At 48.6% G+C, this 24,847-nt stretch overlaps 2 protein-coding genes across 6 annotated transcripts in view; both read right to left on the reverse strand.

The window, feature by feature from the left end:
* Positions 1 to 29: 29 nt before the first annotated feature.
* Positions 30 to 14,531, reverse strand: LOC105479753 (mitochondrial inner membrane protein MPV17). The gene is made up of 8 exons (XM_011737960.2): positions 14,430 to 14,531; positions 13,833 to 13,907; positions 3,820 to 3,935; positions 3,503 to 3,595; positions 3,317 to 3,412; positions 3,043 to 3,075; positions 2,729 to 2,781; positions 30 to 514 (listed from the first exon to the last, which is right to left on the reverse strand). The coding sequence occupies exons 2-8, from the start codon at positions 13,900 to 13,902 to the stop codon at positions 445 to 447; spliced, it is 531 nt and encodes a 176-aa protein (XP_011736262.1). The 5' UTR covers positions 13,903 to 13,907; positions 14,430 to 14,531; the 3' UTR covers positions 30 to 444.
* A 2,630-nt stretch (positions 14,532 to 17,161) lies between these two features.
* Positions 17,162 to 24,847, reverse strand: part of LOC105479752 (general transcription factor IIIC subunit 2) — a 28,994-nt gene continuing 21,308 nt past the window's right edge. For all 5 annotated transcript variants that reach the window (XM_071076416.1, XM_011737957.3, XM_011737956.3 and 2 more), the window contains 7 exons: positions 20,688 to 20,832; positions 20,428 to 20,589; positions 20,150 to 20,237; positions 19,766 to 19,894; positions 19,336 to 19,488; positions 18,471 to 18,578; positions 17,162 to 18,199 (listed from right to left, as the gene is read on the reverse strand). In XM_071076416.1, the coding sequence (XP_070932517.1) occupies positions 17,981 to 18,199; positions 18,471 to 18,578; positions 19,336 to 19,488; positions 19,766 to 19,894; positions 20,150 to 20,237; positions 20,428 to 20,589; positions 20,688 to 20,832 (1,004 nt within the window). In that variant the 3' untranslated portion in view covers positions 17,162 to 17,980. The remainder of the gene's footprint in view (positions 18,200 to 18,470; positions 18,579 to 19,335; positions 19,489 to 19,765; positions 19,895 to 20,149; positions 20,238 to 20,427; positions 20,590 to 20,687; positions 20,833 to 24,847) is intronic.

Here is a 24,847-nt window from a genome sequence, read left to right on the forward strand (position 1 = left end):
TAGAAATGACTCCCCATTACCACTGCAGATTCCGGATTACACATTTAATAACATATTTACTGAGGCATCATATAAAGGGTTCCAGGGGTCTCTGAAGAGCTGGAGCTACAAGGCTAGGCAGGGTTAGAGTAACAAATGTGTCTATGAAGAGTGGGGATGAGTGGCATTTGCTGGGATATGTGTGTAAAGTTGATAAGGTCATGAAAGTTCAACAGATATTTATGGAGTGCCTAGTATGTGGTGGGAATAAGACTATTATCAAGGGCTCTAAAGCAGTCAGTGCACATTTTAGAGTGAAGGGAGCATTGCAGGGTGCTAGTCCTCTTAAGTTCTGACTGGCAACCCAACCCTGTGGAAACTAGTGTGCCCACTTTAGGAAGTTGTCTGACCGTTCCAGGGCCAAGCTGCATCACTGCAAGGTGGAAACGATGAAGTGAGGCCGGCTTAGAGCCGATGTGCCTTCCAGGACAGGTAGGAGTTCCAGATAACAGCAACACATTGGACAACGGCCAACCTAAGGAACAAGAATAACACGGTGAAGAGGAGGAAAGCTAAGCAGTGAGCAAGGGCTGGAGATGAGAGTGTGAAATGGAAAAGGAGGGATCATGTCAGAAGATTGGCAGGTTTAGGTCTCTTTCCTTCAGCGCCTTTTTTTTTTTTTTTTTGAGATGGAGTCTCCTCTGTCGCCCAGGCTGGAGTGCAGTAGTGCGATCTTGGCTCACTGTCTCCCGGGTTCAATCAATTCTCCTACCTCAGCCTCCCAAGTAGCTGGGACTACAGGTGTGCTCCACCACACCTGGCTAATTTTTGTATTTTTAGTAGAGACAGGGTTTCACCATGCTGGCCAGGCTGGTCTCAAACTCCTGACCTCAAGTGATCTACCCACCTCGGCCTCCCAAAGTGCTGGGATTACAGGTGTGAGCCACCGCACCCAGCCCCTTCAGTGATCTGTGAAGGGCCTGTGTGGCTTGGACTAAAGGACAACTGGCTCAAATTCTAGTGCCATCCCAGAGCTCTGTTTCCTGGCTGAGAGCCTCAAAGGCTAAATATTTAGCGGCTCTCTTGCCACATGTAGCTCTGTTTATCACAGAAAGGGCCCCTATCTGTCCTGTACCAGCTGAGATTTCATCTTCCAAAATGTACGGACTACCATACAAAGTAGCATCTTTTTGTTTTAAATTAACCTTGCTCTGGTTTCAAAGAGTGTTGCAAAGGACCCTAATGTTTAAGATTTGGTTCATAAGTCTGTATTCCTTTTTTGTTTTCTGTTTTTTTTTTTTTTTTTTTTTGGAAATGGAGTCTCACTCTGTTGCCCAGGCTGGAGTGTGGTGGTGCGATCTTGGCTCACTGCAACCTCTGCCTCCCAGGTTCAAGCAATTCTCCTGCCTCAGCCTCCCGAGTAGCTGGGACTACAGGCACCTGCTACCACGCCCAGCTAATTTTTGTATTTTTAGTAGAGACAGGGTTTCACCATATTGGTCAGGCTGGTCTCGAATTCCTGACCTTGTGATCCGCCCGCCCCAGCCTCCCAAAGTGTTGGGATTACAGGCGTGAGCCACTGCGCCCAGCCTTTTTTTTTTTTTTTTTTTTTTTTGAGACAGGGTCTCACTCTGTCACCAGGCTTTGAAATGCAGTGGCACAATCTTGGCTCACAGCAACCTCCATCTCTCGGACTCAAGTGATCCTCCCACCTCAGCCTCCCGAGTAGCTGGGACTACAGGCATATGTTACCATGTGCCTGGCTAATTTTTTGTATTTTCTTTTTTTTTTTTTTTTTTTTTTTTGAGACGGAGTCTCGCTCTGTCACCCAGGCTGGAGTGCTGTGGCCGGATCTCAGCTCACTGCAAGCTCCGCCTCCCGGGTTCACGCCATTCTCCTGCCTCAGCCTCCTGAGTAGCTGGGACTACAGGCGCCCGCCACCTCACCCGGCTAGTTTTTTTGTATTTTTTAGTAGAGACAGGGTTTCACCGTGTTAGCCAGGATGGTCTCGATCTCCTGACCTCGTGATCCGCCCGTCTCGGCCTCCCAAAGTGCTGGGATTACAGGCTTGAGCCACCGCGCCCGGCCATTTTTTGTATTTTCTGTAGAGATGAGGTCTCACTATATTGCCTAGGCTGGTGTCAAACTCCTAGACCCTAGCAAACCTCTCGCCTCAGCCTCCCAAAGTGCTAGAATTGCAGGTGTGAGCCACCATGCCCAGCCAGTCTGTATTCATTTTAGCTATGTTATTCATGTACATTTTGGCCATGTTCCCCCTTATTTTCCCCTGTTCCCACAATCCCTCACCTCCAAGCATTTGAACCACACATCTTCAGTTCCACTATTTTTTTGGGTGCAGTTCAGCAACTATCTTTATCATGAGTGTCTGGCCAGGCTTCTACTTGGCTTTCTGGTCTACCTCTCTGTCTAACCTAGGCTGCAGCACCCCAGCCACTGTCCCTCCAGATACGCCATCAAAGGCGGAGCCCCAGGTGGGATGGAGACAAGGGTGGTATAAGCAGGATCCTCCCTAGGGAGATGAAGAAGGTCAGTGGGCAGACACTCTGGACGGTTTCTGGAAATGGCTAGACATCTGAATAACACGCTTGGGAATCTGAGAAACTCTGATCAGGGCTCAGTGTTCCAGTTGGGGGTCTAAGGTAGCTCAAGGTTGAAATGAGAATCATTTTGTCTCCAACTGTTGGTAACGTGGGTATTCCTTGATGGGTGGGGTAGGGGTGCAACATACCTGTAATGAAGGGGGACCAGGTAGAAGTTGGCTAACTGCACAGCAGGCCATAGCTGCAAGAGAGAAGGTAAAGGTTGGATGGCTGCCCCACCACCTGACCCCAGACTCACTGTCTTGCCTGGCCCTACCCCAACTTCTGCACATAAGAGAAAGGTGAACAATTGGGTGATGGCTTCCCTATTTATGGTGCCCATCCTGGGAATGAAAGAGTAATCCCAACGGAAGGGCTTCCCATGTCAGGAGGACCCCCAATCCCAGGACAGTTCTAGACTTAAGGAAGCAGAAGAACAAGCAGTTGAGGTGTCAGCTCTTACATAGTAGTTGGTGATAAGGGCATCAGGATAATCCTGGGGAGACAGAGAAGGAACAAATTAACACTTGCACCTCCAAGCAGCTCCCACTTCCCAGTGTGAATGACAAACTTGGGTTCAAAGAGCACATTCCTGCACCATAACCCTCAGCTCCTCTCCTTCATGGTCTGAGACTCAACCTGCACTTACCCCCTTTTTTATCCCTGTAAAACCTGTCTCCTTCCCCTGGGCTGTCAGTCTGCTAGCCAGAGACATTCTCCACACCTGCCCAGCTCACCCGCTGTAGTTTGGCCCAGTTGTCCTTGGCTGACAGTCCATTGAGTGCCCCTACCAGTGGGAGAAAGCAGCCTAGAAAACACGGGGCAAAGCCCCCCTAGGGAAGAGAAATTAAAGTCCTATGAGTGCTGAAATCCCCACCTACCCCCAACACAGCTCACCCTCCCCACTCCGTTCTCCTGCTCACCTGATCCAACATCATCTTCTTCAGTGCATCCACCTTGGTGGTGCCAGGGATGAACCGATCCAAAACCTTGTACCAGCCTCCTACCACAGGGCCCTGGAAGTAAACCCCACATAGCAGCAGGCTGCAGTGAGGGAGCACTAGGCCTCTACCTCACTAAGCTCCCCGCCCCAAGTATCAGAAACCCTTAGGGGAAGTGGACACTAAGAAAAGAGGGCAGCAGGTTGGCTTAGGTGTGACAGTCCAAGGGAAGCCAAAGGATGACAAAGAACTAAGGCTACTGTTGAGTCCACTGAAGCCCTGCTGAGGGGAGAACTTACCACAAAGCCACAGCCCAGGGACATCATAGTCAGAGTCCGGCCTCTCTGGTGTTCCTGCAGACCCCGCCTCTCCACCAGCTGCTGTGAGATAATGTCACCCAGGCCCATCAGGGACCCTATGCAGGGTACACAGGTGTTGTCAGGACATCTCCTGGGATGGGCTGCCATTCCAAGGAAGGAGGGACATCTGCTGACCTCCACTGAGACTCTGGTACTCTCATCCCCAGGGCTTCATTCTGGAAACAAATGACTAGTCCCTTCCTGCTGCCTCAAAGCCCTCATCTCCCCAAGGATGGTGACACCTCATGTGTATCCTGTCAGAACTGGGATGAGCAGACCCAGGAACTTTGCATTGAGCAGTAAAGGGAAGTCAGAGTCAGTAAGTAAAGAGAGAAAGGAGAATTTAAGGCCACAGGGCTGAGAACCACAGACCGTCAGAATCAAAAGGGGCTTTAAGATAATTTAATGCAAACCGCTTATTTTAGAGGTATGGAAACGAAGTCCAGGATCCCACATAACCAGTAAGTGCAGGGCCAATGCAAGAACCAGGTGGCTGGATTCCTAGACACTTCTTTCTAGGACACAGCACAATGAATAAATCATGTGTAGAATGGTAGGAAACCCTGTTTTCTCCCCCGAGCCCAATGCAAGACCCTGCCAACAGCTTTCACCTTGGTCTAAGAGATCTCTATTTGTGGAGAACAGCAAAAATAACTTTTTTTTTTTTTTTTTTAGACTGAGTCTCGCTCTGTTGTCCAGGCTGGAGTGCAGTGGCATGATCTTGGCTCACTGCAACCTCTGCCTCCCGGATTCAAACGATTCCCCTGCTTCAGCCTCTCAAGTGGCTAGGACTACAGGCACCCACCACCATGCCTGCCTATTTTTTGTATTTTTAGTCGAGATGGGGTTTCGCCATGTTGGCCAGGCTGATCTTGAACCCCTGACCTCAGGTGATCTGCTCGCCTTGGCTTCTCAAAGGGCTGAGATTACAGGCATGAGCCACTGTGCCTGGCCAGAATAACTCTTTTTCTAAAACAAGAGTGCTGGTCTGGAATTGTGGCTCACACCTGTAATTCCAGCACTCTGGGAGGCTGAGGCAGGAGGATTGCTTGAGCCCAGGAGTTTGAGTTCAGCCTGGACAATATAGCAAGACCCAACTTCTACAAATTTTTTTTTAAAATAATTAGCTGGGCATGGTGGCACGTGCCTGTAGTCCCAGCTACTCAGGAGGCTGAGGTGGGAGGATCGCTTGACCCCAGGAGGTCAAGGCTGCAGTGATCACGCCATCACACTGCTGCCTGAGCGACAGAGCAAGACCCTATCTCAAAAAGAAAAAAAAAAATAAAAGAAGAGTGCTCAAATGGTCATAAACAGGAAGATGACTGGTTGAGCTGATAAGAGTCCCCACAAGAAAGAGTCTTGGCCACCTCTTAGCACAATCAATCAGCTAAACCGAGATTTCCTCCATTCACAACCTTAGATCAAGTTGGCAATGAATATAGTGGCCATTTCCCCCCCAGAACTCTGCACCTGCTTCCCTTTCCCTAACTGCACAGATACCCAGCTCCAAGCAGCCCTATTTAGACACCCACACCCAGAAACTATGACAGAAATCATCACTGTTTACAGAGCCCCCACTCCGTTATGGTGGCGTGATGATTTCTAGCAAATACACACTTACCAGGCCACTTGGGAGTGACCGTATGATTTCCGGCTCGCCTGTCTATCTCACTGAGTAATGAGAGCCCCCTATCCAAACCCGTAGTCACACTGTCCCTGTGCCCTCAATTAGCACTGGGCAAACACATCCTTCTGCCCCATTCCTTGGCCCGGAGCTGGCTCTGACGTCCATGCTGGCTGCACACTCACTGCTGCGCTCCTCCTCCACACCCTCTGCCCGGCCCTGCCCCTGAGCAGCCTAGTCAGTGACAGCTGGGTATGGCTGAGAGCTGGGGCTGGGGCTGGGGCTGGGCACCCATGCCTCACCTGGGCTACTGGACATGGAGTAGCTCTGGGTACCCCCAATCCTGTCTTGTCTCTCCCTGAAACTCCCAAAGTGGTGGGGGTCTTCCAGAACACTGCGAGACATGACCTCCCAGAGTCAAGGATAGAATCCCAGACACCTTTGTTATCCCATTCCCCCACCATACAGCTAAGCAAGCCCCTGGTAAGCGCTCAGAAAATAAAGGGAAAACGTCAAATGTACTGCTCCAAACAGCAGGACGACTCTGAGAAAGGGCTTAAAGAACTCTTAAGTCTCCCAAAGGTCCAGGTCGGGTAGAAGGTGCGAGGACGTCTAGGGGAACTGCAGGTTTGCTCCCACCCCCAAGCAATCAGCACTGGGTTCCCTATCCCTCCAGTCAGGGATAAGAGGGAGCTGCTGCAGCCCTGAAGAAAGGGAAGAGTGCTGCCGAGAAGACCAGGGGATGGTGAGGCAGAAAAGGCAGTTCTTTCTGAAATGAAGGGACCAACAGTGTAATGGTCTACTTTGGTAAGGTGTTTACAAAGGGCTCTTACACATTTAATCCTCACAAAAGATCTGGGAGGTAGGTGGTCACACCCCCATTCATTCATTCATTCACTTATTTTTGAGATGGAGTCTCGTTCTGTCGCCCAGGCTGGAGTGCAGTGGTACGATCTCGGCTCACTGCAACCTCCGCCTTCCTGGTTCAAGTGATTCTCCTGCCTCAGCCTCCTGAGTAGCTGGGATTACAGGTGCCCACCACCACACCTGGCTGATTTTTGTAGTTTTAGTAGAGATGGGGTTTCACCATTTCACCATGTTGGCCAGGTTGGTCTCGAACTCCTGACCCCAAGTGATCTGCCCGCCTCGGCCTCCCAAAAGTGTTGGGATTACAGGTGTGAGCCACTGCACCCGGCCTACACCCCCATTTAATGATGAGTCTTTGAGAGATGAGGTGGCTTGGTAAAGAGTGCAGTTGGAACTGAACCCAGTCCTTCTCCCAAGGAGGACCAAGGAGGCCAGGGTATTCCCAGCATGGGCTGAGATGGGCTCAGAGGTCAGTAGCACCAGGAGGCCCCTGTGGCTGCTCCCCTGCTAGGTGTTCCTGCCCACGTGAGGCCCCAAAGGGCTTGCATATCAAAGACATTCCCTAGACTAATGCACTTCCTCTCTGTCTTTACTCCCCCAAATTCCATCACTCTGCTCCTTGTCACCTCGTGGGGATGGCAGGCAGCAATATTCCTGGGAAAGAAACAGAGAAGTGTGTGTGTTTTCACTCTTCATGACTTGCCAACAGTCACACAACAAGCTAGAGGCAGAGCTTGAATGAAAAGCCAGGTCCCTGACTTCTAGCCCCATAGTTTAGAAGCCTGCAGCCTTGGAGAAAGATGGATTCAAGTCCCCCAAACTGTGCCCATCAAGCCTGAGGGACTACCAAGTGACAGGGCAGCAGTAGGGGTGAGTAGGTGGTGTGTAGATATGCAGTCCCTGACAGTTTATTTCAGAAGAGTGGCGCCCAGGGATTCCTTTGCCCACAGATGATCAGGCCTCCAGTGCCTGCAGCAACTCCAAGGTGGTATAAGGCTTTAGAGCAAGCATAGAGCAGGCGTGCTTTTCCAGCCCAAGTGACCCTTTGGGCAGGAAGGACAGACATTCAGATTCCTCACCCCATCTTCCCCAACCCAGAGCCCAAAGAGATCCAAACCACCCCAGCCTCTGGGAGATCTCCTGGATATGTTTGGTTGGTCTGGACTCTCCAGTACTCTGGGCCCACTCCCCTTGGACTTGTTTCTAGGGAGCTGGGACTGGAGGCCTGCAAACATAATGACCAGAGGCCTGATGGGCAGGGCGAGGGGCTATTGGGCAGTGATGCCCAATGACAGGCTGGGCATGGAGCCCAGTGAGCAGATGCTGGCGCAGGTGTGACATCATGCCCCTGGGTAGGTGCCAGTTCTCATGCCGTCACTCCCCACCAGATCCAGAGGCCGGGGGAAGGGAGCCTGCCACTGAGCAGATTGATTTGGGACCACTTCCTGTCCACTAGAGGAAAAGCCCCAACTTCCACACCCTCTTCCCAGGCATGGGTGGCGTAAATTCCCTACTTCTCCTATTTTGTTCCTCTGCTTACTTTTGTGGCTTTTGAGTCTCATGCGCAGAAGGCAGAGGGGCAAGAAGTGGTTTCTTGGAATGAGGAGCAGGAAGCGTGTCCTTCAGTCCAGGAGGGCTGGGTCAGCAGGTATAGCTACTGGCATGAGGCCAGCAGTGCTGCCTTCCTCCTCAGAAGTCTCCAAATATTAGTCAGCTGCCTAGGGTAGGGGCTCAGTCTGGCACAGAGCCCAGAGGGAGTGGAAGCCCAGCAGTGGGAAGGGAGAGTGGATCCTCTGGGATTATTCTGAATGCTCTCTCATTTCTGGCCTGAACCCATCCTACTGCTAGAAAATGAGACAAAATGGGTAGTTTTGCAGCTTGTCACGTATCTAAGCTCAGATCAGCTGGGGTTGCACTCAGCATCTGGAGGCTCCAGTAGTCTCAAGGGCATGGCAGTGTGGCGGGCAGTGCCCTAGGTTATAACGCCAGCTCAACCACTGACTGAGACCTCAGTGCATGACACGCCCACTCCTGCCTCAGTTTCCTTCTCTGCAGTCTCACAGGCTGGACTAGATGGTCTGTAAGTTCTATTGAGCTCTCACACCCTAGCTTAATTCAGACCCCAGGGAAACCAGTATCTGTAGGAGCTCAGCTGCTCCCACAGCAGGACCGAGTAGACTAAGATGGATGCAGCTCGGCCCTGGGCCCACTGGAGAGTGGAAAGGCCCTCAAAAAAGGAAGGGATAAGGCTGACTCAAACTCTGTAGAACATGCAGCAACCCTTTCCCCAGGCTACCCTGTTCCGGACTCTGGCTTGGCGAAAACTGGTATACCAGACATTTCTTTTGAATCATTTCAAATGTTCTTGATTCACCTATTTCTTACTCCAGACATTACTGTAGTAATGACAGATTCTTGCTTCAGGCCTATGCCACACCTGGACCTTTGCTACTGATGGCTTCAGTGACTATGCATGTACAAACTAGTAGCGGAGGGGAGTTATCCCATGAGGTGAATTTTTTTTTTTTTTTTTTTTTTTTTTTTTTGAGACAGAGTCTCGCTCTGTTGCCTAGGCTGGAGTGCAGTGGCACGATCTCAGCTCACTGCAACCTCTGCCTTGCGGGTTCAAGCAATTATCCTGTCTTGGCCTCCTGAGTAGCTGGGACTACAGGCACCTGCCACCACACCCAGCTAATTTTTGTATTTTTAGTAGAGATGGGGTTTCACCTTGTTGGTCAGGCTGGTCTTGAACTCTTGACCTCAGGTGATCTACCCATCTCAGCCTTCCAAAGTGCAGGGATTATAGGATTACAGGCATGAGCCACTGTGCCTGGCCTTTTTTTTTTTTTTTTTGAGATGGAGTCTCACTCTGTCACCCAGGCTGGAGTGCAGTGGCGTGATCTTGGTTCATTGCAACCTCTACCTCCTGGGTTCAAGCAATTCTCCTGCCTCAGCCTCCTGAGTAGCTGGGATTATACCACCATGCCCACCATGCCCAGCTAATTTTTGTATTTTTAGTAGAGATGGGACTTCACCATGTTGGCCAGGCTGGTCTCGAACTCCTGACCTCAAGTGATTTGCCTGTCTTGGCCTCCCAAAGTGCTGGCGAGCCACCATACCCAGCCTGGGGTAAGTCTTTGGAATCTTTGACCAATGTGGGATGGGAGTGGTAGAAAAAGGTTTCTTCTTTTCTCTAGAAATAGCTATTCATCCAGACAGTCCTAAGGAGTATTTCTTTTCTTTCCTTTTTTTTTTTTTTTTTTTTTTTTTTGAGATGGAGTCTCACTCTGTCACCCAGGCTGGAGTGCAGTGGTGCGATCTCAGCTCACTGCAACCTCCACCTCCCAGGCTCAAGCAATTCTCCTGCCTCAGCCTCCTGAGTAGCTGGGATTACAGGGGCCCGCCACCATGCCCAGCTAATTTTTGCATTTCTAGTGGAGATGGGGTTTCACCATATTGGCCAGGTTGGTCTCAAACTTCTGACCTCAGGTGATCCGCCCACCTCAGCCTCCCAAAGTGCTGGGATTACAGGCGTGAGCCACCACGCTCAGCCACTTTAAGGAGTATTTCAAAAAGCTTCTCAGTTCCAAGGGACTGAGCAACAGCTGCCCTTAGCAGGGGCTTGTTCAATAATACATCCTTATAGTGGCTCTCCATCTTTCCCTCAATGGGATCATTTCCTACTCCCTAACAAGGTATCTGCACATAAGCTTCAGGCTCTGCTTTCTGGAACCCAAGGCTAAGATGGTTATCCATGTTCAGATTATAGTAAGTGGAACAAACCTAACCCAAACACCACTATAAAAAGAATACAGCTTAGGCAATATGGCAAAACCCCATCTCTACCAAAAAACAAAAGAAATTAGCTGGGCATGGTGGTGCAAGCCTGCAGTCCCAACCACTCAGGAGGCTAAGGCAGAGGATCCTCTGTTTCCCAGGCTGGAGTGCAGTGGCACAGTCACAGTTCAGGATGGGATCATGCCACTGCACTCCAGCCTGGGCAAAAGAGCAAGACCCTGTCTCAAATAATAATAATAATAATAACAATAATAATAATATAGTTTATTGTGCCTGGGTTGCCAACACTTACAGAAAGAACCAACCTGTTGAGTCTTTAAGTTTATGGAGCATTTAAAAACATTTCCAGGTGGGGCACAGTGGCTCACACCTGTAATCCTAGCACTCTGGGAGGCCGAGGTAGGTGGATCACTTGAGGTCAGGAATTCAAGACTAGCCTGGCCAACATGGAGAAAGCCCGTTTCTACTAAAAATACAAAGAAGTAGCCTGGTGTGGTGGTGTGCACCTGTAGTCCCAGCTACCCAGGAGGCTGAAGCATGAGAACTGCTTAAACCCAGGAGGTGGAGGTTGCAGTGAGCAGTGAGCACCACTGCTCTCCAACCTGGGCAACAGGGTGAAACTTTGTCTCAAAAAAAAAAAAGAAAGAAAGAAAGAAAAAGGCCGGGCTCAGTGGCTCACGCCTGTAATCCCAGGACTTTGGGAGGCCGAGGTGGGCGAATCACGAGGTAAAGTGTTTGAGACCAGCCTGGCCAACATGGTGAAACCCCATCTCTACTAAAAACACAAAAACTTAGCTGGGCGTGGTGACAGGCGCCTATAATCCCAGTTACTCGGGAGGATGAGGCAGGAGAATCGCTTGAACCTGGGAGGTGGAGGTTGCAGAGTGAGTCGAGATCACACCACCGCACTCCAGCATGGGCAACAGTGTAAGACACTGTCTCAAAAAAAAAAAAAAAAAAAATTTCCAAAACCTTTTCACAGTGATAATCCTATACTGACCCTGTGAGGTCATATAACTAAACTCAAGAATTTTTTGTTGATTTTTTTTTTTTTGAGATGGAGTTTTGCTCTTGTTGCCCATGCTGGAGTGCAATGGCACGATCTTGGCTCACTGCAACCTCTGCCTCGTGAGTTCAAGTGATTCTCCTGCCTCAGCCTCCCAAGTAGCTGGGATTACGGGCATGCGCCACCACGCCCCGCTAATTTTGTATTTTTAGTAGAGATGGGGTTTCACCATGTTGGTCAGGCTGGTCTCGAACTCCCGACCTCAGGTAATCTGCCCACCTTGGCCTCCCAAAGTGCTGGGATTACAGGCATGAGCCACCGTGCCTGGCCCTTTGCCCATTTTAAAAATTGGATTTTTTTTTTTTTTTTTTTTTTTTGGGATGGAGTCTCGCTCTGTTGCCAAGGCTAGAGTGCAATGGCATGATCTCGGCTCATTGCACCCTCTACCTCCTGGGTTCAAGCAATTCTCCTGCCTCAGCCTCCCGAGTAGCTGGGATTACAGGCATGTACCACTATACCAGGCTAATATATATATATATGTATATTTTTTTGAGTTGGAGTCTTGCTCTGTTGCCCAGGCTGGAGTGCAGTGGCACGATCTTGGCTCACTGCAAGCTCTGCCTCCTGGGTTCACGCCATTCTCCTGGCTCTGCCTCCCAAGTAGCTGGGACTACAGGTGCCCGCCACCATGCCTGGCTAATTTTTTTTTTTGTATTTTTAGTAGATGGGGTTTCACCGTGTTAGCCAGGTTGGTCTCGATCTCCTGACCTCGTGATCCTCTCACCTCAGTCTCCCAAAGTGCTTGGATTACAGGCATGAGCCACCACGCCCAGCCCCTAAACTCAAGTTTTAAAAGAGGAAACTGAGGCTCAAAGAAGTTTACTGACTTGTCCTGATTAATGCACCTACTAGGTGCTATGGCTTTAAGATTCACATCCTGGTCTTCTAAGTCTGAAATCTCTGTACTGTTTTCCAGTGTGATGAGCTATCCCATGGGACCTTAGGAGCTACTGTGCTGGCGTCCAAAAATGGCTCAACTAAAGCCACTTTCACCTTTTATTTGTAGTTTAATCCAAATACACTGAACAGCAGGGAAGGAATAGTCTGAATGGTCTGAAACAGTCTGGGAAAAGTGCTGAGAGGCTACATTTTGCTTCAGGTCTGAGCTGGGACGTCAGCATAGCCTCAGTCGCTGTGGAGGTGAAGGGCTCCAGCACCGAGAGCCTGGAACTCCAGCCACATGTCGGCACCTAGGCCTCCTTGGAGCTCTAGCTCCTGCCATTGTCAGCTGCAGATGCCTTGGGTAGGGAAATATAAGGACTCTTTCCCTCCCTATTCTTGATGACCACAAGGGGGAACCTTCCATCTGGCAGTTATGGGCCCTGAGGGAATCTGAGCCTGGGCAAAGGGCCCAGCGTGTCAGTTCCCATCACAGCCACACTGTCCAGCATGAGTCACCACACACGCAGCCAGGTGAGTCATACAGGCTGACGGACACTGAGGACAGGACGAGAGGTGGTTGGGCACCGGAGACTGGAGAGGGGCCCAGGGAAGGGCCAAAGAATCCATATCCTGGCCATTCATGCAGTTAACTTTCTGTGCTGATGTAGGGCTATTCTGGTTACAGGATCCCTGTTCCACTCTGGCTTTCAGTAGCCCCCAATCCCTTCCAACAGTCCTCTTCTTAGAAGCCCAGTCATCACTAGAATCCTGTTCCCCTCCTCTAAACATGGGCAAGACCTCATCTTAATGTGATCACTCTTTGTACCCCAAATGTTCTAAGGCCTTCTGTCATTCCCCCTATAAGACTTACTTATCTTCGTGCCATCCTCTTACATTAGTTAACTTGCAAAATGAAGATGGTAACAAATGCAGGTAGGTCACTGCATTACCTCTGTGAGGTTAGTACTCAATCACTGCATTTGGAGTGACTGGTATCTGATCACTCCAAATGGATCAGGATGGAGTGATCAGATACCAATATACTAACCTTGGTTAGTATATTGTTTGGAGATACATATTTAGGCAGTAAATGATAAGAAAAGCAAATGAATGATATAAACAAAACTCTGGAAATTTTGGGTGAATTAGGGAGAGGCGCTCAAGAGGTCTCAAAGCTGATTACTGACACAGAAGTGTTCAGTATTAATGCCATTTAAACTGTACATACACGTCTTAATCATTCTTTTGCATGTTTCACAATAAAAAATACCACGAAAAACTGGGGTAAGAGTCTTGATTCAGCACTTATTAGGTGTGATCTAATATGGACTCAAGTAACTCTCCTAACTCACACACCTTTGTGGGGGCCCTATGCCATAATGTATATGAAAGTGTTTTGCGTACAGTAAAATGTTAGTTTTCCAAGTTGAGGCCTCCTGGGGCAATGCCTTTATCCTTCAGGATTGACTGTTCAGCTTTTTGAGGACTTTGAAATCCTAAAACCCCGCTGCACAGCTTGGCCAACTACGTATACCCCTTAAAAACAGCCTTGGGCGCCACCCTCCAAAACAGACTGGGGACAGTGTGGGATGAAAGACAGCCAACCCTTCAAGAGAGCTGAACAGAAACAGGAAGTGAGGGTGGTGCAGTGGGGCAAGCCTCTGGCTTCCAAATCAGTCTGCCCTGGTCCCACTCAAGTCCTAGAGGGACACTCACCAGCTGTCAGGACCTGTACTTTCCACGGGTGAGCAGCCAGGGCCCGCTGGTATGCCCGCCAGAGTGCCATGCTTCCTGTCAAGCCAAGAGGAGAGGGGGTCACCCCTACTGTCCCTCTCCACGACTAAGAAGTCGCCTGACATTCCCTTGTGCCCACTCCCTTCCCCTTCCCACTTCCAGTGTGACTTAAAGTGACAGAGGTCACATGAGGGATGCTTCCCAGACAGCTTCCTGTGGCAGGAGTCGGCTTAGACAACTGGGGAAGAGAGAAAGGCTGTGGGAAGCTATGGCCTCCTGGTAGCAGCCACAAGCCACCTCAGTCCTGAAGCCGGACCACCTGGAGGCCTCCGTTCCCGACCGAGACAAGCATGAGGACAGCTTTGCTCTAGCTTCTACCCAGAGCTTGGGTGCCTCAAAAGATAGCTTGGTCCGTCTCAGATTCAGACTTGGTTGGAAACAGTTTGTAACCTTCCTGAGTCCAGCTCCAGACCGAAAACGGGGCCCGTCACTGCCCGGATATAGGATGACCACACGCTTTGTGGACACTCATGGCTTGCGACGCTTCGAGCCAGAGACCGCAGATCACCCGCCACTCACCTGAGCGCGAGCTGGGCGCGGAGACTCCCTCCAACCTGACAGGCTGGCCTAGGAACTTCCGCCACAAGCCCCGCCCCTTCCGCCCAGCGTCCTTCGGGTTTTGCAGCCAGGGTAGAAATGAGTGGACCGAGCCGTGAATGAATACCCGTGGAGAGCGACCCCTTTTCCAGCGGGACTGTGCCGGACCCTGGTGTGGGGCCCGCCAGCCATATTTCTCACCTGAGTTGGACCCTCTGCCTCCTCCTGCCCCTTCTCTCCCCTCGAGGCCCGGGCCTCTCTGAATCCGGTAGTCTCATTGTTCAGCCCACCCTCCGCCCATAACTGGCCATAACTACGATCCTTATCTCAGCAATCGTAGTTAGGGAACTGTAAGTTATGGTTAAATGCGTGTTTTGTCTCTAGGTTCTTCATTGGCCTCAACTGTGAGCTCATGAGCAGGTACAACTTGGGTCGTTTATATTTGTCGTCCTCATAGCAACTATTTCAGTGCTTTGCCGCAAACAGCCACTTAAGAAATACTGCATATGAATGATTCTTCCACAGAAAGCATTGGAATTAGAACTTCAGAAGACATTAGGTATTGGCTCCCAAACTAACGGGCTGCATGTGCAGCCTTAGTCATGACTAGACTTGATCTGCATCTAATGAGGGAGGTTACACTATTGACTTTCAAAACTCGGCTCCTCAGTTCTAGAGATTTTTCAGATGTTTGTGTGTGGAAATGAGGGGCAGCATTATTACAGCTGCTTCTCCAACTTTTTTTTTAAGTATATACTTCTCAAAAGACCCATTTTTAACAATGGGCCCCACAACTGCATATTTGAAAACCAAAGCTAGGTGATTTCTTAATCCCCTTCCAGCTCTAACAGAGTCTGTGAATATAGAGCAATATCCTTTCTAGAGCGTTGGAAATGTCTACAATATCCCTGGCAATGGACTTGTCAGGCTGCAGACTTTACTTATCTCCAGGGAGCCCACACGTCAGGAGGCACACTCTTTCAGGCTCTCCACCTGCCCAGCTCCACCCCCAATTTACTCAATTCCTTTATGATTAAGGCAGGGAGACTCCTGCCACAAATCCTGGAGAAACAGAGTAGGGAAGCAAGAGAAGTCAGTGTCACAAACATTTAACTAAAACACTACTTGCAAAACAGCATGCTAGAGGAGTTAATTGGCACAAGTAAATGTAATAGGAGACCAAATGTGGCAGGCTGTAAAGTTATATTCTGAAGTTATACTGAGTTCAAATCCCCAGCACCACCACTTACTAGTTATGTGACCTTGACCTTTTACAGACAGCCTACCCTCTCCAACTCTTTTATCATTAAAATGGCAATACCTACCTCACAAAAGTGACATATGCAAAGTGCTTAAAATGGATCAAGTGCTTAATGCTTGTTTATCCTTTTTCCTTCCTTCCCCCTTGGGAACACAAGGAAGGGAGGCTATTTTTTACTGGAGAAAACTGGGAAGCTCTTTGGTGAAGGTGGAATTTGAGCTGGGACCTTTCTGAAGGATGAATTGAACTCAGATGAAGATGGTGGAAAAAGACACTGGCGAAGGGAGGAGTATGAGAAGAGGAATAAAGGTAGAGAAGTGTATGAACAATGGATAGTATGCAGTGCATATATTGGCAGGTAGGGTTAGAAAGAGAAAAAGCTTCTGGTAGAGAAAAAGAACAAGGTCAAGATCAGGGCTGAGACTCAGTTGCAGAAGCAGGGCTGCCAGCAACAACCTACAGCCTCAAGTGCGGATCCCCAGGTCTCATCTTTTCTACCACTGAAAATAGGAAGGGGGCTGCCCTGTAGAATTGAGTAAAGCTTCTCTTCAACAGAAGGCACTTGCCTAACAGCTCAAAAAACAAAACTGGCTCAATGTGAGCTGGATCCCAATAGGGTTGCGCAACACTTGGCTTCTTTGCACTGACATAGGTTGTGGTTTCTCTGCTGTTGATGGACTTGGGTTTCCTCCAGGTCTGTTTTCTCATCTGTACAGGATGGGGTCTCGCTCCATCACCCAGGCTGGAGTGCAGTGGCAGGATCTCTGCTCACTGCAACCTCCACCTCCCAGGTTCAAGTGATTCTTCTGCCTCAGCCTCCCGAGTAGCTGGGATTACAGGTGTGCACCACTACACCTGGCTAATTTTTTATATTTTTGGTAGAGACAGGGTTTCACCATGTGTTGGCCAGGCTGGTCTCTAACTCCTGACCCTAAGTGATCTGCCTGCCTTATCTCCCAAAGTGTTGGGATTACAGGCATGAGCCACCACACCTGACCGGGACTTAACTTGATCCCTTCTTAAAGGAGGTTTTCTGATAGATGAAGTCCCTACACTACTTATTTGGCCAGTCTAGAATGCCAGAGTGTTTTGTTCCAGGTAGGCACTGATCTCATCTCCCCTCTCTCCAAAAAGCAGCTGCCTGTTTTTTTTCTATTTCCTGAGGTCATCCAACTATTTCCCTCCAAACCCCAGCCTACACTCCTAGGCATTTCAAGACCATGGTTTGCCTATTTCTCATCACTGGGGTGTGTCCTTGCTTAGGAGGCAGTATCATAGTCACTGTGAGTCTGCAGCATCCCACAAGAAGCCTCTAACAAGATGAGATACAACATTACTGTACTTGGGTTCTGAACACCTCCTACACACAGAACTGAAGTAGGTAAACATTCTAGTAAGTCAACAATGTGACAGTATAATGAAGGATCAAAAATCATGACGTGTAAAAGAATGGTTGAAGTAACTGAAGATATTTAATCTAGAGAAGATTTGGGAAACACATGATAGGTATGGTTAAATACTTAACAGGGCAATCACAGGGAAGATGACTGGATTTCCTTACACCCATGAGTGAAATTTATAGAAGTATACTCTGACTTGATATAAAGGAAGATTTTAAAAAACATGACTGTTCAGGAGTGTTCAAGTAGGGTCAGATGACCAGTGATTGGGAATACTTCGTAAGCAGGAGCAAGTAAGATCTGAGCCACTGTTCTATCAGTAGGGTGTCTGTGGTGTTCCTTGGTCAAAGAAGTACTCTAAGCAACTTCAGTCTCACAGATTACTATCACCCTTGTGGGCATACATGATGGTTACCCTAAAGAGGAAGTTTCAGAAGGCAGTAATATTGGATCCTGGAATAGTCAGACAGGAGCCTTCATGCATACACCCTTTTCAATTCTCCATACACCCATTCACAAGTGGTCGCAAAAACACCCAGTACCTTTACTTGGCTTTACCCACTTAACAATATGCTCAATATGAGCAGTTTGACTCCCAAGCCTAGGTCAGGCCTGAGTGTTTCTCATGAGCCATAGTCTTAGGCTAAGGAGCCTTGAGAGTTGGTGGAGGGAGAGCCCCCCTGCCCGCAGGGGGCTGTGATCACAGAAGTCTGTAGAAAGAGTGGGATCTAAGGAGTCCTGGGGAGGCAGGCCTAAAGGTCCAGGCCTGGCATGATCACTGTCCAGGGAAGGCCCCCAGTTCCTATGGCTCTGTGCATAGGGGCCATTTGTTCTTGACCGACTTCACTCCAAGGATCAGGTGTGGGCCAAGGCTAGGGAGTGGGCAGAAGGCGATGGCTGGTTGGAGAGAAGCCAGGCCGTCTAGTGGGGGAGGATGGTTGGAACATAGCATTGAAGTGGGCTCGGCTTTCAAGCTGCATACGGTGGCCCAGTGGGGAGGCGAGTCCACGGACAAAATGGATTCGAACCAGCCCTGACTGCCCCCCAGATACCAGCCATCCATAGGAGTCCAGGTTTGGGCTGAAACGTACCTGTGAAGAGAACAGAAAGAGAGAGATCCTTATGGGTGGTGCTTTAGGGTGACTCTAGCTATATGAACAAAAAAAATGAGCCACAATCTGAAAGGACAGGACCATGAGGGGTGAGACAGGTAAGAATGAGAAGCCAGTGAATGAGGTACATCTGTCATGCTCTGGAGGAGGAGGAGGCTGTCATCTGTGTAACCTTTTCATCTCCCATTTCATCAGCCCCAGGCCCAGAACTGGGGGAAAAGAGTGGAGGGTGGAGAGGATGAAAGACTACCTTATGAATAGCCTCCAGCTGCAGCCTGTCCAGGCAGAGTTGAGAATGCCCCTCTCCCTCCTGCATGCGCAGCATTGGTTCTCTACGGAGCAGATCATGGAATGAACCCTGGGGAAGGGAAATGGAAGAGGAGGGAGAAAGTGAGAGGCTCCTTTTTTTATTTTTATTTACTTATTTTTTTTGAGACAGAGTCTTGCTCTGTTGCCCAGGCTGGAGTACAGTGGCATGATCTCGGCAGTTCACTACAATCTCCGCTTCCCGGGTTCAAGCGATTCTCCTGCCTCAGCCTCCTGAGTAGCTGGGATTACAGGTGCCCGCCACCATGCCCGGCTAATTTTTTGTATTTTTAGTACAGACATGGTTTTGCCATGTTGGTCAGGCTGGTCTTGAACTGCCCATCTCAGCCTCCCAAAGTGCTAGGATTACAGGCATGAGCCACCACGCCTGGCCCTTTTTTTTTTTTTTTTTTTTTTTGAGACGGAGTCTTGCTGTGTTGCCAGGCTGGAGTGCAGTGGTGCGATCTCAGCTCACTGCAACCTCCACCTCCTGGGTTCAAGCGATTCACCTGCCTCAGCCTCCTGAACAGCTGGGACTACAGGCATGCACCACCACACCCAGCTAATTTTTGTATTTTTAGTAGAGACGGGGGTTTCACCATGTTGGCCAGGATGGTCTCAATCTCTTGACCTCGTGATCTGCCCGCCCTGGCCCCCCAAAGTGCTGGGATTACAGGCATGAGCCACCATGCCTGGCCGAGGCTCCTTAGTTTTATATCTTTGTGCTGAACTCAGGATTACGTAATATACAAAGACTAAAGTTTTCTACCTTTTCTAACACCACACCCATTCTCCTGGCCTCAGCTTACCAAATCTGTGTCTTGAAAGAGCAAGTAGTGATGGTTGACAGTTTCAGTATAAGTTCGAGCCTTGGGAGGGTTGGGGACCCCAGATGAAGCAGAAGAATGGTCGGGACCTTCAGGACTGTCCTGATACGGTATCAGATCTGCTTTATATATAGGCTGGAAAGGAGACCATGAAATTAGGTTCTATAATATTAAAGACAGAATAAAAGCAGAGGAAAGTGGTTTGGGCAGGAAAGGCTTAAAGATGGAAGAAAGTAGTATCTTTATGTGCTCAGATGCAGTAGGATAGGGAATATTATACACAAGTCTGTGCTAAGACTTTCTGGGATAATATCAGGGCTGGGAGACCTAGCACTAATTTGTACTCTACCAGAATTTGGGAGGGCATGTGGGTTAGGACCCAATAGCTGCTGTTAGATGTTCATATACGTACAAATCTTCGCTCTACAGGTCGCTTGACATTTATTGGATTCAGTGCCATATCTGGCAATATAGCAGCAATGAGCTCCCCGGATATATCTCCTGCAGCTATCGTCCCAAGCCAGTCGGATCCTGAAAGACTCTAATAGAAAGAGACAGATTTCATTCATTCATTCATTCATTCATATATTCATTCAGAGCTATGAACTGGTAACAACTGCACAGTCTGAGACACACACAAACAAAAATGAGTTTATCGTAACTGACAGCCCTGATGATAGAGTTACCACATAGCTATCTTCTCCTACCCAAAACTACTGCCTCTTTCTGACACTAATAGTGCATAAATGAGCCATTTTCCTGTGTAATGAAGACTGCAAAAGAAAGGGGGGCTCACCCAAACAGTGCCTTTTCTAGGAGCAGTGAAGTAGGCCTTGAAACCAAGATAACCAGCGTCAATATAATGAATCCCACAGAGTCCATAACTGTTAAAAGAGAAATAAATTTAAACCTTCCTTTTCTTTAGATTCATTTCTTCTCCTTAACCTCTTCCAGAATTTAAACCACCTCAGTGAACCAACTCTCTACCCTCCTCTCCCCACAACAATCTGGCATGCTTTGCACTCCAACCCTTAGGGCCTGTCCCTAGATGTCCCTATCTCCATCTTGCCGTACGAGGCATAGCAGTTGTCCTGAGCCACGGTGACACCGTTGTAGGGGAGCAGCCAGGCCAGTTCTGTACTCAAGAAGCGCTTGATAGAGTTTATGGGTTCGTAAGGTCGTCGAAGGTCCCAGAATTTGATTTTCCGGTCACTCCCCGCAGAGACAAGGAAATGGCTGTAAAAAGATGGGAGAAGGTCAAATCCGAACAAATGTGGAAGAGTCAGCCAGTCCCAGTCTTCACCTTCCCCCTCCACACATCTCCTATTCCATACCTGTTAGCTTTGCACCATTGAAGGGTACGTACAGCCTGGTCATGGGCTAGGAAACACTGGAAGGGGTAGAGCTTTAAGGAGCCATCAGAGAGCCGTATCCGCTGCAGGGGTGAGTTAGTGGGAAGGTTCCAGAAAACCACCATGCCTGAAATAGGGACAGAATGTGTAAGCATTAAAAGCAAGTTCTCTCTTCCTTGCTCTAATTTCTTTCTCTGAGCACCTAGGACCTTTGTCTTCTACCCTCAGATCCAAACCACTATGAAAGGATATGGGGATCCTGATTAGCTATCCAGCATTCCCTCCAGGGCTTAAAGACTCAACATGATATTTTAACCCCAATTCTCTTCAACAAAAAAGTAATAGCTTTGTCTGGAATCTACAGTTGAAAAATGATAGGGTGAACACACCTAGTACACAGGGTAGAATGCACCTCTCTCTACTCTCCCTATAAATGAAAGTCAAGAAACTTTTAAAAAGCATAGGCTGGGCACACAGTGGCTCACGCCTATAATCTTAACACTTTGGGAGGCCAGTGCAGGTGGTGGATCACCTGAGGTCAGGAGTTCGAGACCAGCCTGGTCAACACGGTGAAACCCTGTCTGTACTAAAAATACAAAAAATTGGCCAGATGTGGTGGTGGGTGCCTGTAATCCCAGCTACTCAGGAGGCTGAGGCAGGAGAATTGCTTGAACCGGGAGGCGGAGGTTGCAGTGAGATGAAATTGTACCACTGCACTCCAGCCTGGGTGACGAGAATAAGACTCCGTCTCAAAAAAAAAAAAAAAAAGCATAAAAACTCTAGGAAGCCAGGCGCAGTGGCTCACACCTGTAATCTCAACATTTTGGGAGGCCAATGTGGGTGGATCACTTGACGTCAGGAGTTCAAGACCAACCTGGAGAACATGGTAAAACCCCCATCACTAATAAAAATACAAAAAAAATTAGCCAGTGTAGTGGTGCGTGCTTGTAATCCCAGATGCTTGGCAGGGTGAGACATGAGAATCACTTGAACCCAGGAAGGAGAGGTTGCAGTGAGCCGAGATCACGCCACTGCACTCCAGCCTGGGAGACAGAGCAAGACTCCATCTCAAAAAAAAAAAAGAAAAAGAAAATGTTCGCTAACTGCCCCAAGACAAAGAGAACAGGCAAAAAGTCAAAAGCAACACAATGTTGCTAGGTGCAGTGGCTCATGTCTATAATCCTAGCACTTTGGTAGGTAAAGGCAGGAAGAACACTTGCACCCAAGAGTTTGAGACCAGCCTGGGCAATATACTGAGACCCCGTCTCTAAAAAATAAAATAAGGCCAGGTACGATGGCTCACGCCTGTAATCTCAGCACTTTAGGAGGCCAGGGTGGCCATACCACCTGAGGTCAGGAGTTTGAGACCAGCCTGAACAATATGGTGAAACCCCATCTCTACTAAAAATATAATTAGCTGGCCTTTGGTGGCATGCGCCTGTAATCCCAGCTACTCAAGAAGCTGAGGTGGGAGAATCGCTTGAACTCGGGAGGTGGAGGTTGCAGTGAGCTGAGATCGTGCCACTGCACTCCAGCGTGGACCCCAGAGACCCTGTCTCAAAAAAAAATAAAATAGCCGGGTGTGGTGGTGCATGCCCGTAGTCTCAGCTACTCAGAAGGCTGAGCCGCTGAGGGAATGAATGCAGTACCTATGAACCTTTCTTGAAAAAAATTTGTTGATGATGAATTATAGCCATGCAATATAAATAATTCAGCAATTGGGGGGGAGACTAAGATAAATGGACTGGTAGAGGCACTCAATCAAGTTTAGGAATTAAGAAAGCAGAACAGCATGAAGAATCATGTACCCTGACAACGTAAGAATAATACCACCAAAAGAAAAAGAACATGGAGAAAGGGACAATAAAAAGACATGTAAGAGTGTTAATTTCCTTTCCTTCCTAGCAGAAAGTCTACTTTCCTAAAAATAACACTGTCATTTTGTTTTTGAAATGGAGTCTCACTCTGTCGCCAGGCTGGAGTGCAGTGGCACGATCTTGGCTCACTGCAACATTCACCTTCCAGGTTCGAGCCTCCCGAGTAGCTGGGACTACAGGCACGTGCCATCCTGCCCAGCTATTTTTCTATTTTTTAGTAGAGACAGGGTTTCACCATGTTGGCTAGGATGGTCTCGATGTCTTGACCTCGTGATCTGCCCGCCTCGGCCTCCCAAAATGCTGGGATTACAGACATGAGCCACCGCACCTGGCCAATAACACTGTCATTTAAAAATAACAATCTAGGCCAGGCACAGTAGCTCACATTTGTAATCCCAGCAGCTGGCTGAGGGAGGTGATCACTTTGAGCTCAGGAGGTCAAGACCAGCCTGGGCAACATGGCAAAACCCCATCTCTACAAAAAACACAAAAAATTAGCCGGGCATTGTAACTTGTTCCTGTAGTTCCAACTACTCCAGAGGCTGAGGTTAGAGGATTGCTTGAGCCCAGGAAGTCCAGGATGCAGTGAGCCAAGATCTTGCCACTGCACTCCAGCCTGGGTGACACAATGAGACCCTATCTCAAAATAAAACAAAACAAAACAAAAAACAAAACAAAACCTAGTAACTCCAACTACTTAATGTTGGAGTTATTATAAAGTAATATTTATTATAAATATATATAAGTGTCGCTTATAGTGAAGAAACATTCAGCAGGAGCTTAGCCAATATTTCAGTCTGACTTTACTGTCTTTTTCTTCTATAAAATTAAGATATAATTAAATTTAATACATTTTATTTTAGAATACCTTACACAGTATGATCCCATTTTTATTCATTTAGTTAGTTAGCTAGTTAGTTAGAGACAGGGTTTCACCATGTTGCCCAGTCTCCAACTCCTGGGCTGCGATTCTCCTGCCTCAGCCTCCCAATTACAGGTGTGAGCCACCATGCCTGGCTGATCCCATTTTTATAAAACTCTTTCTTTCCTCTGATCTTTTTATTTGTATATATACATAAAGAACTGCGTGAAGGCCGGGCGCGGTGGCTCAAGCCTGTAATCCCAGCACTTTGGGAGGCCGAGACGGGCAGATCACGAGGTCAGGAGATCGAGACCATCCTGGCTAACACGGTGAAACCCCGTCTCTACTAAAAGTACAAAAAACTAGCCGGGCGAGGTGGCGGGTGCCTGTAGTCCCAGCTACTCGGGAGGCTGAGGCAGGAGAATGGCATAAACCTGGGAGACGGAGCTTGCAGTGAGCTGAGATCCGGCCACTGTACTCCAGCCTGGGTGACAGAGCGAGACTCCGTCTCAAAAAAAAAAAAAAAAAAAAAAAAAAAAAAGAACTGCGTGAAAGGATGTTCCTCCTCACTTTTTTAATTTTTAAAAAATGTTATTATTTTTAGTATATATATATATATGTTTTTTAAGACAGAGTCTCGCTCCGTTCTCCAGGCTGGAGTGCAGTGGTGCGATCTCAGCTCACTGCAGACTCCACTTCCTGGGTTCATGCCATTCTCCTGCCCTAGCCTCCCGGGTAGCTGGAACTACAGGCGCCTGCCACCGTGCCCAGCTAATTTTTTGTATTTTTAGTAGAGGCAGGGTTTCACTGTGTTAGCCAGGATGGTCTCGATCTCCTGACCTCATAATCCGCCCGCCTTGGCCTCCCAAAGTGCTGGGATTACAGGCGTGAGCCACCACGCCCAGCCTAAAAATGTTATTTTTAATGATGAGGTCTCACTATGTTGTCCAGCTGGTCTTGAAGTCCCAGCCTCAAGTGATTCCCTCCCACTTCAGCCACCCAAAGTACTGGGATTATAGGCATGAGCCACCACATCTGGCAGGCATCTACTTTTTTTTTTCCCCCAGACAGGATCTCACTCTGTTGCCTAGGCTGGAGTGCAGGGGTGTGATCTTGGCTCACTGAAACCTCTGCCTCCCGGGTTCTCATGCCTCAGCCTCCCAAGTAGCTGGGATTACAGGCGTGTGCCCCCACGCTGAGCTAATTTTTTGTATTTTTTGGTAGAGACAGGGTTTCACTATGTTGACCAGGCTGGTCTCGAACTCCTGACTTGAAGTGATCTGCCTGCTTCAGCTCCTCAATGTGCTGGGATTATAAGCATGAGCCACCATGCCTGGCCCAGCATCTATCTACTCTTAAATTTTTTTCTGAGTAGAAACAGTCTAGTGACTTACTTCTTTCTA

The sequence above is a fragment of the Macaca nemestrina genome, chromosome 13, assembly GCF_043159975.1.
Source record: "Macaca nemestrina isolate mMacNem1 chromosome 13, mMacNem.hap1, whole genome shotgun sequence".
Lineage (NCBI taxonomy): Eukaryota > Metazoa > Chordata > Mammalia > Primates > Cercopithecidae > Macaca > Macaca nemestrina.

Coding starts and splice junctions, on each gene's coding strand:
- LOC105479753 (XM_011737960.2), bottom strand. CDS start 13,902: ATGGCACTCTGGCGGGCATACCAGCGGGCCCTGGCTGCTCACCCGTGG. Junction 3,936..13,832: donor AGTACAGGTCCTGACAGCTG/GTGAGTGTCCCT, acceptor TACCCTGCATAG/GGTCCCTGATGGGCCTGGGT. Junction 2,782..3,042: donor CCCTTATCACCAACTACTAT/GTAAGAGCTGAC, acceptor TCTCTCTTGCAG/CTATGGCCTGCTGTGCAGTT.